General features: G+C 35.2%; 1 protein-coding gene across 1 annotated transcript; it reads left to right on the forward strand.

Moving 5' to 3' along the window:
* The first annotated feature begins 4,250 nt into the window (after positions 1-4,250).
* Positions 4,251-11,625, forward strand: LOC109048897 (enoyl-CoA delta isomerase 2-like). The gene is made up of 9 exons (XM_042714056.1): positions 4,251-4,558; positions 6,011-6,109; positions 8,077-8,259; positions 9,172-9,241; positions 9,327-9,429; positions 9,553-9,673; positions 9,762-9,851; positions 10,526-10,669; positions 10,798-11,625. The coding sequence occupies exons 1-9, from the start codon at positions 4,388-4,390 to the stop codon at positions 10,951-10,953; spliced, it is 1,137 nt and encodes a 378-aa protein (XP_042569990.1). The 5' UTR covers positions 4,251-4,387; the 3' UTR covers positions 10,954-11,625.
* Positions 11,626-12,250: the final 625 nt, after the last annotated feature.

Genomic DNA, 12,250 nt, shown 5'->3' on the forward strand with positions numbered 1-12,250 from the left:
GCAGGTAAGTCTTTAGATCAAAAAGGTTTTCATCAGAAACATAAATTATTTCAGTATAATAAGAAGTTTTATAAGGTACAGCTGGAGTGCTCTTGGTAACCACCAGAGGGCACTCCATCCCATATCTGTAACATTATAAATCATGGACTGCATTTCCCATAACCCATTGCCCGAACTCTAGTTATATGTGGTCATTGAGATGTAACATTAAAACGTACACACACACATATATATATATATATAACTCCAGCTGGTGATCGTGACAGGGTTAAGAGGTACTTTACTTTATGGCTCTGTTCGGTTGGAGAGTGTTATAAGCAAAATGTTATGCTTAATTTATCAATAGGAAGTTATATATAAGTCGTGGCCTAATGGTTAGAGAGTTTGACTCCTAACCCTAAGGTTGTGGGTTTGAGTCTCGGGCCGGCAATACCACGACTGAGGTGCCCTTGAGCAAGGCACTGAACCCCCAACTGCTCCCTGGGTGCTGTAGAATAAATAGCTGCCCACTGCTCCGTGTGTGTGTGTGTGTGTGTGTGTGTGTGTGTGTGTGTGTGTGTGTGTGTGTTAACTGCTGTGTGTGTGTGTGTGTGTGTTAACTGCTGTGTGTGCCCACTTTGGATGGGTTTAATGCAGAGCTTGAATTCTGTGTATGGGTCACCATATTTGGCTGTACAGTATGTCACTTTCACTTCACACACATATATATAGTTTGGTGTATGTGAGAAGGTAATTATGCATTTATTTATTTATTTATAAATGCCATATGATTAGGAAACCGTTGCAGTTACATTTCTTCCAGTAAAGTATGTTTGGTATTTTCCAGCTTTATGTGCATTGTATGAACCGGCAGATGGAACTGTTGTAAATATTCCAAGACCGTGAGTCTTTTCGGGGCATCATGCTGTATACACAAAAACACACTGTACACATTCACTAGCTGTTAGAAACTGAATTCCTTTTATACAAAATATTATTAAATATTTAAAATAAACAGCAACTGCTTGTTCCTTTTCGAACGGTCTCTCCTGTTGCATTGCTGACACTTAATGGAAACTCCTGTTTACTCTGATACTGCAGCCTGATTTGTTCAAATTCGTTTAACTGCAAGTGCCAATGGCGCATCAACCAGCCAAAAAGGGAGGAGCCGACCACCATATAAGTTGGCTCTGAGCACAATTTTGTCAGAATTGTTCTCCTTCAGCTATGAAGATCATCTCCTCGCTGACTCTGCAAGCAAGAAGCCCAAAGAAAAAGAAAGAAGCTCAGCCTGCTGCTCGCTGCTGTGAGAAGGAGCCCCGGCAGCAGAAGAAGCCAGAAACCTTCCCCTGTGGCCAACTGTTCATGTGCCGGGCAGACTGAACCAAGGGGCATACATCCTGTCCAGTGACAATGTAGCCCCAAGAGAATGGAGACTACATCCCTGAATTGTTTAAATGATCTGGTCTGTCTTTGGCAGGGCAGAGCTGGACCTCTTCGCAGGGCCTTTTCTAGCCAATTTGTTGCCCTAGACGAAATCCCTATTGGCGCCCCTAGAATTTTATATATATATATATATATATATATTTTTTTTTATATATATATATATATATATATATTCTTTTCAGACACCAGTTTCTTGTCACATTAAAATTGGTTGTCATAGTAATGACACTAATTTACTATCTGTAGAATCATTGTGTAGCCACTACATGCCTGTATAGCCCCATGTAGCAATCCCTAGAATCTAAGACGTAGCACATAATTTACACATAAATTAAAACAAAACAAAAATTAATTGTATTACATTTGGATTTGGATACATGTTTAGATATTATCAGTGGCTACTTTTTTTTTTTATGTTTTGTTGTTGTTGCTTGAAACATTGATTTAAAGTGTCAGTTATTGCATTATTATTTCAATCAAACCTATAATTTCTATGATGGCCGAGAGAGTTGTGCTGCAACTTCAGAAAACACATGCCAATAGAAAAAGCACCATCAAATTAAGAAAATATCTTCATCAGTTTGACAGCTGGTGCTGCAAATGCTCACAACGCAAATAAATAAAGAAACACACTGGAAATGCTCACAACACAACCAAATAAAGAATATTATTTGCAGCGAGTTTCTTTGTTTGGTTGTGTTGTGAGCATCTGCAGTGTGTTTCTTTATTTGTTTGCATTGTGAGCATTTGCAGCATTTGTTGTCAAATTGAAGAAGTTGTTTTCTTAATTCACAGATGTTTTTTTCTATTTGCATCGTGTTGAGCCCCTCTGGCCACCGTAAAAACTCTCCGTTACCCCAAACTACATATAAAAGCCTGATCAGTTGCATACAAGTAATCAGAATGCAGCTTATTCATTTGCTACTCAGTGACGACAAGTAAACTTCCCCTTTAAATAATGCGACACTCTGCCCTCTATGAGTATGACGCTGCTCCCTTTAAGTGCTGTTAGAAGTGAATGAATTGATTCAGCATTTCGACACTTCCATAAGGATGTGTTAAATTCAACAAAGCTGTTTAATAAAGAATGTATTGATCTCATGAATTAGCTAATTTTACTATACAGTACCAATCTTTTTTAACTGGCTGTTAAGTTTATATGGGAACATTACATGACACGCTGATCCTTTAACATTGCATTGGTGCAATAACGCACACAATTTGGACAAATCTCGCAACATGATTTATCAACTGCCACAAATACTACCTAACAACATATTGATTTTGTTCTCTTTATTTACTGTACCAATATTTTAAATTGGCCTTTGAAAAAAAAAGCGATACCTTGCCAAAGTAGTTGCCAAAGAGCCCATTGATCTAATGGCATTGATGAGTGCTCCAAATGCTAACTTTGCATGCAACAATCATGCAGCAATTGACAGCACTCTGATCCAATGGCATACAGGCATCGTCAGATGGACAGTACTCTAGCCCATTGATATTGGGGGATCCAGTGGGGGCGGCAGTCATATTTCAGGGTGACTGTGCCACTTTTTATCACAACCTTGCTGATATATAGTGCCAGTGCATGCGCTCATTGGCGCCCCTTCACCTGGTGGCTCCCTAGGCAACCGCCTACCTTGCCTATGCCTAGAAACGGTACTGCCTCTTCACCTCAAAAGACAACTTTCACTGCTCAATTTATTTTTTGATGCCCGGCCCACAACTGGCCCAGTGCTCACCTGTGTGCCTTCCCCCCAGTTGCCCTGCTTCCTCAGGTCATCAGACAAGTCAAGGATGTCAGATTCCTCTTCCACCAGAGGAATGACCTCCTCCTGGGCATGGTCCAGAGGGATTTCTATTGCTGATATTTGTGCGATTGCCGGCTGGTCGTCGCATCTATACCTTCACTAGATTTTATAACTCGGACGTCCCTGCCTTGCAGGCATGAATACACCACTATGAATTCACTATTCAGAATACACCAGATTTACCCATTTAATGATGCATTTCATTAATTTATAGTGTATTTAATGATTTTATTAAATTTAATGATTGAATTTCATGATTTTGGGCCATACCTAATACTTAATGTAAATATTTCAATATTCATTGATTTAACTGAGTAATTTGGCCCTCAATAAAATTACACCTTCAGCATTTAAAATGTTAAAATATATTTGATAGCTTTCTCTTGTATGTTGGAACTTATATCGAAATTAATTTTTGATCAACCTTTTAGCTTCTAGTTTCTGTTATGGCCTACAATTTCTGTTTGATTTTCAGCTGTTCGAAAGCTAGTTTAATTGGCATGGAAGTATATTTACAAGCCAACTTAAAAACGGAATGCTTCTGAGTCAACAGTTCCTTCTGTAGCCAGAAAATTGCCATTGATCGTTGTTAAACTGTCGATAATTTAGATCTCAAATGTTGATTTAAATTCATAAGAGAGTAAGAATAAGATAATGTCTGTTTGGCTAATGTGTTGTTTAGTGAGCGGAGTTGAACTGACAGACGTTTGACAGCATCGCACAGCTTTTGAATCGGCTGGTTATTGTGAACATAGACTTTAATCAGTGTGGGTCACTGTTATGGCTGCTGTTATCAGACTTCTCTCACCATGGGGATTTGGTGGATTTTTATGGTTTGGTAAGTTTTGATAGAGATATGATGTTTGGGACTGAGCGCTTATTTTGAGCAGTTTCACACACGAGATGCACTACATTGCAATCTGCAGTATTTCTATTATTGCTCGCAGTCATGTTGTGCTTTGCAATAGAAATGCTCCTGAACCTTGTGTTTACCTTGAGCTTGCACTGACCTTTACCCTACTTCAAAGTGTCAGATCTTCACCTCTCACACACAAGAGCGCGCACGCACATGCTCCCATTCATAATTTCACATAAAAGCACATAATGGGACACTGAATTGTAGTGCTGTCATTGTAATATCTTGATGATTTATGTTCAGAGCCAGTAAAGCTGCACGTATGCCGTGTGTTGAGCTGCACAGCACTGCTGCACTTATGGGAGCATCAGTAGAAGAGTTCAACGCAGCCAAAGAGAAACTAGGAGCTCTGAAGAAGGATCCAGGGAATGAAGTCAAACTCAAGATCTATGCACTCTTTAAACAGGTGAGAAATGATCGATAACCTATAGCTCTGGACTAATAAAACACACTCACTCAAGTTTTTTTAATTTTTTTATTTTTAATTCATTTGTTCAGCATGTTGAGGTATGCATTTGGATTCAGTTTCATGATTGTTTTTCATTTCTCATACTGCTTGTGTTTCCTTATACTACTGTTCAGTGAGATTTTAAAATAAATAAAGACTTTTAGTATTATAAATACCTCAATCAGCCACAAACACACACACACACACACAGAGATCCTACTGCAAGATTTGTTGATGCTTCCAAACAAAACACATGCTACTTGCAAGGTTTATTGTTTATTCTTAACAGTTTGGTACCATTTTACTTTTTTGAGTTATTGAAATTTGATGGGGTTTTGTTTGATTGTTTGTTTTTAGAAATAATTGATTACTCTGTCTCCTACTTTGTATTTTTCTTATAGGTCAGATTTGTCTTTAAGTATATTTTGGCATTGTGTATAGTCTTCACCAATACAAATGTTTTGTTGTTGTTGTTGTTTTTAATTCTACAATTTTAACTTGTGATAAAATCTAAAACTTAAGAGGTTAAGTTCATTAAAATGATGGTTTATAGATTTCAGCCCATATTTACTACAACCAAATATTGGCTATTGATATTTTTGATATTTCTATATTTTTACACCATCATATGTCACCAGATGTCACCAAAGTCACCAGATTTTTAGGTTTTGGCTGTCTGAACTTAACTGGAATTATTTTATTTTATTTTATTTTATTTTATTTTATTTTATTTTATTTTATTTTATTTTATTTTATTTTTTACTGAAGTAAAATAAATATTAAACATAACATTAGTATAAGCATAAAATATGACACTTTTAGAGGTAAATAAATAAATAAAAAACACCAAAAACACACACACACACACACACACACACACACACACCACACACAAACACACATACACACACAAACTACATATTGATAGTTTTTATTTTATAGAAGATAGTGAATGACATTTATATATATTAAAATAATAGTCAATAAATAAATATTGATAGTTTTTAATAAATAAATAAATAAATAAATAAATAAATAAATAAAAAAAATTGTGATTAAATATGTGAATTAATTGAAAAAATTTTTCGGGGAATTACCAATTAAGGGTTAAACGTTTTCAACATGAGCAGCAACATGAGTCATGATGCTGAAAATTCAGCTTTGATCACAGGAATAAATGACATTTTACAACATATTGAAACAGAGCTATTTTAAATTGTAATTGTATTTCACAGTATTAATGACTTTACTGTATTTTTGATCAAATAAATGCAGCCTTGGTGAGCATAAGGGACTTCTTTCAAATACAGATTTTTTATTTTATTTTTATTTATTTATTTGACTCCATCTATAAAACCAGATTGTCCTCATCTCTCAATTATGATGCATTTCTGTTTTGTAAATCATCAGGCCACACAAGGACCCTGCAACACCCCCAAACCCAGCATGCTGGACTTTGTAAATAAAGCGAAATGGGATGCGTGGAAGAGTCTGGGCTCCACATCACAGGTGAGAGGTAACAGGTACATTCTATGGAAGCAGATTAATCTCAAATATAATTCACGCAAAAAACATGATTCACACATGCGTAGACAATTTCACATGCATGAAACCTAATTCACGTACACACAAAAAAAATTCACGTGCGTGCGTGAAAAAAAATATATATATTCACAAAAAGCAATTCACATGCGCAAAATAAAATTATATATTCATAAAATACATTTCACAAATGCAAAACACAATTCGTAGATATACAAACTGTGCACAAAAACCTTTGAATGTTTAAAATGTACGAGTGTCTGAATGTACAAATCGTCATTTACTACGAATCCACTCGGATTTGTGTGTGTGTGTTTTTTGAGACTTTCCTGGCAGAGCTCTCTTCCCACGTGGGTCTGTCGTACTCTTTAGCCAATCAGATGCGAGCTTAGCATTCAACCAATCATATCATAAGCCACTGAGAGTGCATTCAGAAGCTCGCAGGCAATCGGGGAGACGTCAAGAGAGAAGCCCATAGAAGCCCTGCGTTACATTTTAAAATATTTTTATATATATTTATTTATAATACTTACTCCTGCTCACTCACGCCAAAGAACTCCCCGCTCAAGATCGCTGTCTCTGCAAGATTAACGATGGCAGTTTGCACGCACAGCTACTAGAAGATTTACATCTGTCAGACAGGTTGCTGACGTCATCAAGCTTAGTTCTGCGCGTCAGAAACGGAAGTTCTAAAAATCGCTAAAAATGGGCTTCACTTGTCTCAATTGAGTTCCAGTTGGGTCGCTGTGTCCATTTCTTTTACTGTCTATGGGATTACTGATGTAAAGGCTTAATTTCCGTTCTAATTAATCCATATTGCGCAAAAGGTGTGCAGAATCGTGCTTCTTGAATGCACTCTCAGTGGCTTATGATATGATTGGTTGAATGCTAAGCTCGCATCTGATTGGCTAAAGAGTACGACAGACCCACGTGGGAAGAGAGCTCTGCCAGGAAAGTCTCTTAAAACACACACACACAAATCCGAGTGGATTCGTAGTAAATGACGATTTGTACATTCAGACACTCGTACATTTTAAACATTCAAGGTGTTTTGTGCACAGTTGTATATCTACGAATTGTGTTTTGCTTTTGTGAAATGTATTTTATGAATATATAATTTTATTTTGCGCATGTGAATTGCTTTTTGTGAATATATATTTTTTTTTTTCACGCACGTGAATTTTTTTTGTGTGTACGTGGATTAGGTTTCATGCATGTGAAATTGTCTACGCATGTGTGAATCGTGTTTTTTGCGTGAATTATATTTGAGACAAATCTGCTTCCATAACATTCATCATGAGTGTGATCAAAGACATCATATTACTCAAATTTATTTTTCAGTGAATTTGAAGAAAACCCCAATTTGGATCAGATTTTCGTGTATCACTACAGGTTTCTGTTCAATTTTTTAATTAATTACAAAGCAAGTAAAAAAAAAAAAAATCTAATTTTAATAAAATTTAATATTATTAAAACATAATTATCATAGTTATTTTGTTTTAACTTACATGCATACACACACATAAATAATAAGTTTACAAAAGAAGCAGTGTTATTCTAATATTTATATTTATATATTATATTTTTTTATGTGCTTATTTTGGGCCATTTTCTTTTTTTTCAGTTTTAGTTTTAATACTTTTAGTACTTCAAATTATTTATTTCACTTAGTTTTAAGTTTAAGTTAATCGAATAATTTATTCATCTTTAATTGTAATATTTGATTTGATTTCATCTTTATTTAAATGACTGAAAACAGGTTTGGATTTGATATCAGGCCACATATTATTCAGGTGTCAGGAAAAGGAATTCAGACTTTAATCTAACAGTCTTGTAGACCCCTAAATAAAGAAAGAGCACGTAGAAACCTCTGTGTATCTGTAGAGCATGCAGATGATGATTGTGTGTTTTATGTTGTGATGTGACTGTGTTAGGAAGAGGCCAGGCAGCAGTATGTGGATCTCATCTCGTCTCTGGTGGGAGCAGAAGCTCCTGCAGTGGCAGCGCAGCCCACCGGGAGCACAAAGGGCTTCCAGACCCTGCTGATGAACACAGAAGACAACATCACCACCATCCGGCTCAACAGACCCGAGAAAAAAAACGCCATCACCGTGGAGGTGAAAACATAATACAATTATTATTATTATTTTTTTTTTTTTTACATAATAGAGTTATGTAAGATGTCAGTTGTGTAGGACATTGGTCAATTACAAATATATATTTGACCACAGAATGCCAAGACTGATCAATCAAAAGTATTATAACATTACTAAACTACTATATTTATTACTATTAGCAGTATTATTTTAGGAACATTATATATACTAGTATAGTATTTGTCAAAAATGAAACACTACATAGCACATGGCAAATTTAAATTCATATGAGTGAATGAGTGAACTATGAGGCAGTGTTACTGTAGTATTATATATTTAAATGCTGTATTAATATTTTGAATAGTTTTATTTTTATATTTTAATTTTAGTATGTTTTAGAAAATATGTGCTTTTGCCATTATTATTCATATTTCTGTTTTGCTTTATTTTTATTTTGGTTTTAATTTTAGTAGCTACTTTAGTGCTTTTTTTCCATTTTCAGTGAAGTTTACTGTATGTTTTCATATAATATTGCTATGGTAACACTTTACAATACGGTTCATTAGTTAATGTTAGTTAATGTGTTAACTAAGATGAACGAACAATGAACAGTACATTTATTACAGTATTAATTAATATTTCTTAATGTTAGTTAATGTCATTCATCATTAGTTCATGCTCATTCACAGTGCATTAACTATTGTTAACGAGCACAGCTGTTGATTTTAATAATGCATTAGTAAGTGTTGAAATTAACATTAACTAAGATTAATAAATGCTGAAGAACTATTGTTAATTATTAGTTCATGTTACATGTTTATTTCAGCTTAATTTCAATTAGCATGTTTTTTTCTTTCTTTCTAGTTTTACAGTAACAACACTGATGGTTAGACATTTTTAGAAAATATTGTTTCGTGTTTTTGCATCCTGTAGATGTACAATGAGCTAATCGAAGCTTTGGATCATGCCGGAAAAGACGATTCTGTCATTACAGTGATAACAGGAGAAGTACTCTGCTTTACCTTTCAGTGTTTGCAGATATTCATCTGTAAATCAATGTGCTTATCCTCTTTTTAACATCTCTTAAGGCAGTGGAGATTATTACTGCAGTGGAAACGACCTGAACAACTTTAGAAAGATCCCTGAGGGTGGAGTAGAGAAGATGGCCAAAGATTCTGGGGAATTGCTGAAGTAAAGTCTGTTACGGTTTATTCTAAACCAGTTAATACTATTTTTGAGGTTGATGGGATGTATATACACATATGTCCATAATAACATCCCATCAAAGATAGTTTGAGGCTTGTGTTGTTTTAGGAGGTATGTAAAGGCGTACATTGACTTCCCCAAACCTCTGATTGGAGTCATAAACGGACCGGCTGTGGGGGTGTCGGTCACCCTGTTGGGACTTTTTGATGTTGTTTATGCCACAGAGAGGGTGAGCTGCTTTCCTACAGTATATCAGTAATCCATGATGTCTGTTTAGTTAATTTTATGTATATATATATCCTTTTTTTGGGGTGTAGGTGACGTTTCACACACCCTTCAGTCAGTTGGGTCAGAGTCCAGAGGGCTGCTCTTCATATCTTTTCCCCAAAATTATGGGCGCAGCAAAGGTATGAAAGTTCACTGTAATTTGAGATTAATCTGTTTACTACAAAAAAAAAAAAATATCATGACGATAATCGCAGTTAAATTTTTTAATCTGATTGCTATTAAAAAACAAAACAAACAAAAAACAAACAAACAAAAAACAACAACAACAACAAAACAACACTTATTTGTAGGGGTGTACAATTTGGCCAAAAATGTAGTAATTTATATAACATTTCTAGAAAATTATATAAAATAGTACATAAAAATATTAAACAAAATAAAAATATTCTGATTTTAGCATTTCACTATAAAATAAAAATGGAGTATATAAAAATAAAAAATGATAATACAACTAATAATTTTATTTTATAGTACAACTGTGAAATTACAATAGCAATATTTACAGCTGTCTTAATTGCTATAATAATTGTAATACTTGCTTTTTTTATATAGACTTACTTTTTAACCTGGTGGGCAACTGAGTGAAAATAATCCTAATAAATAAAATGCTTAGGTCACTTTAATTAAGTTGACTTAACAAAATAATGTAAACACTGAATTTGTGTTGCAGTCAAAACATTGCTCTGTCTGGACATACAGAGCAGCACAGAAATGGCACACTTCACCTTCAGCTCTGTTAATATTTTTCTCAGATATGTTCTTTAGAGTGTGTTAGATTCTTCTCTCTGTTCAGGCTAGTGAGATGCTGTTGTTTAACAAGAAGTTGACGGCCGCACAGGCCTGTGAAGTGGGTCTGGTGACTGAGGTCTTTCCTGAAAGCTCCTTCCAGGCCGAGGTGTGGACCAGACTCAGAGCCTATGCCAAACTGCCCAGGAACGTAAGTACTCAGGCTGCTTGAATTAAAAAAAAACGAGTCTTATTATTATTTTCAGGCATAGAAAATGTGATACATTTCACTTCTTTTCATGTTTTTGCACTCATGGTGGTCTTCTCATACCCCTTCAGTCTCTGGCTCTGTCAAAGCAGCTGATCCGCGGGGTGGAGAAAGAGAAACTTCATGCTATCAACGACGCAGAGGTGGAGAGACTGATGGAGCGCTGGCTCTCAGACGAATGCATGCAGGCCATCGTCAGCTTCTTCCAGGCCAAGTCTAAACTTTGAGAAGAGTCCATGGCCATTCAAGCCATTCAGCCTCTTCCCAAAATGAACTTTCTTTGGCAGTAGTTTTTCTCAGTTGGTTGTGAAATACAGTGTTTAAGAACAAAATGAACATTTACTGTACCAGATGTGCACTTGTAACACTCAGTGCCTCACTAATGCCAATGCATTTGTGTTCTTTTACATGAGGGACACAATTCAGTGCTCTATACTGTATGTTCCGTTTCAGATGCATCAATATGTGACATTTTGTCCTGAATACAGTTTTAATACCTGCTTAAATACAACCTGTAAATGTCTTGTTTTATATATTTCATATAGCCTAATATGAAATACAGTATGTATTGTGTTCCTTGAAATACTATGCAAATGCCTGTACATGATCAGCATTAGTATCTTCAGTGCTGGGTTATAACTGATTACATGTAATCTTTGATTATGCAATCAGATTCCAAAACTATGTGTAATTAGATTATATTAACACTTTAAAATACTTGTAATCATACTACAGTTACTTTATTACATGATTACATATTATTCATACAATAGCAAGACATTATTCATAATTTGATTCTCCCAAATTCTTATTTTTCATTAAACTCACAACCCACTGCAATTTCTCCACAGACCTTGACATCATGTAATGCTTAATAAACTTCACATTGTTAATAACAACAAATGTAATCTTTTCTTTTGCTTTGCTTTTTAATATCAATATGGTACAAGATTGTCCTGTATAAATCAAGAAACGTGTTTGATCAAAAAGTAATCTGATTATATTACCTAAAATGTGTAATGTAATTGATTACATTACTATCTACAATTGTTGTCATGTAATTTGGAATCAGTAAGTCATCTACTCAAACTGGCGGTCATTACAAAGTAAATCCAGCAGATGGCAGAGGACACCAGTGAAAATGTTGGTAACAATATGAATCGGTTGTTGTAATAAATAAAGGGTGAATGTTGTTTTCAAGTGCATTTTGTATATATTTGAATAAACTGATGTTACTGTATTCATGATTACCTACCACTGTTTACGCCACACAATGCTTTACACAGTGAAAATGACCACATTTCTGTATCTTTGAACACCAGTGTTCTTCCTTAATGTAAACTGCCAGCTATCACAGGTAGTCTGCACAAACACTTTGCATGTCCCACTTCGTTTGCCTAAATCGTTTGTGACCCACAGCGGAAACCCTTGTCTGGTTTTGTTAGGGAAAGTGATGTCGCGTCTGAAAGGTTAGGAGCTATTTATCAGCAGTGGGCAAAGTTTCTGGCTGGAGTTGGTGGGTAT

The sequence above is a fragment of the Cyprinus carpio genome, chromosome A24 (assembly GCF_018340385.1).
Source record: "Cyprinus carpio isolate SPL01 chromosome A24, ASM1834038v1, whole genome shotgun sequence".
Classification (NCBI taxonomy): Eukaryota; Metazoa; Chordata; class Actinopteri; order Cypriniformes; family Cyprinidae; genus Cyprinus; species Cyprinus carpio.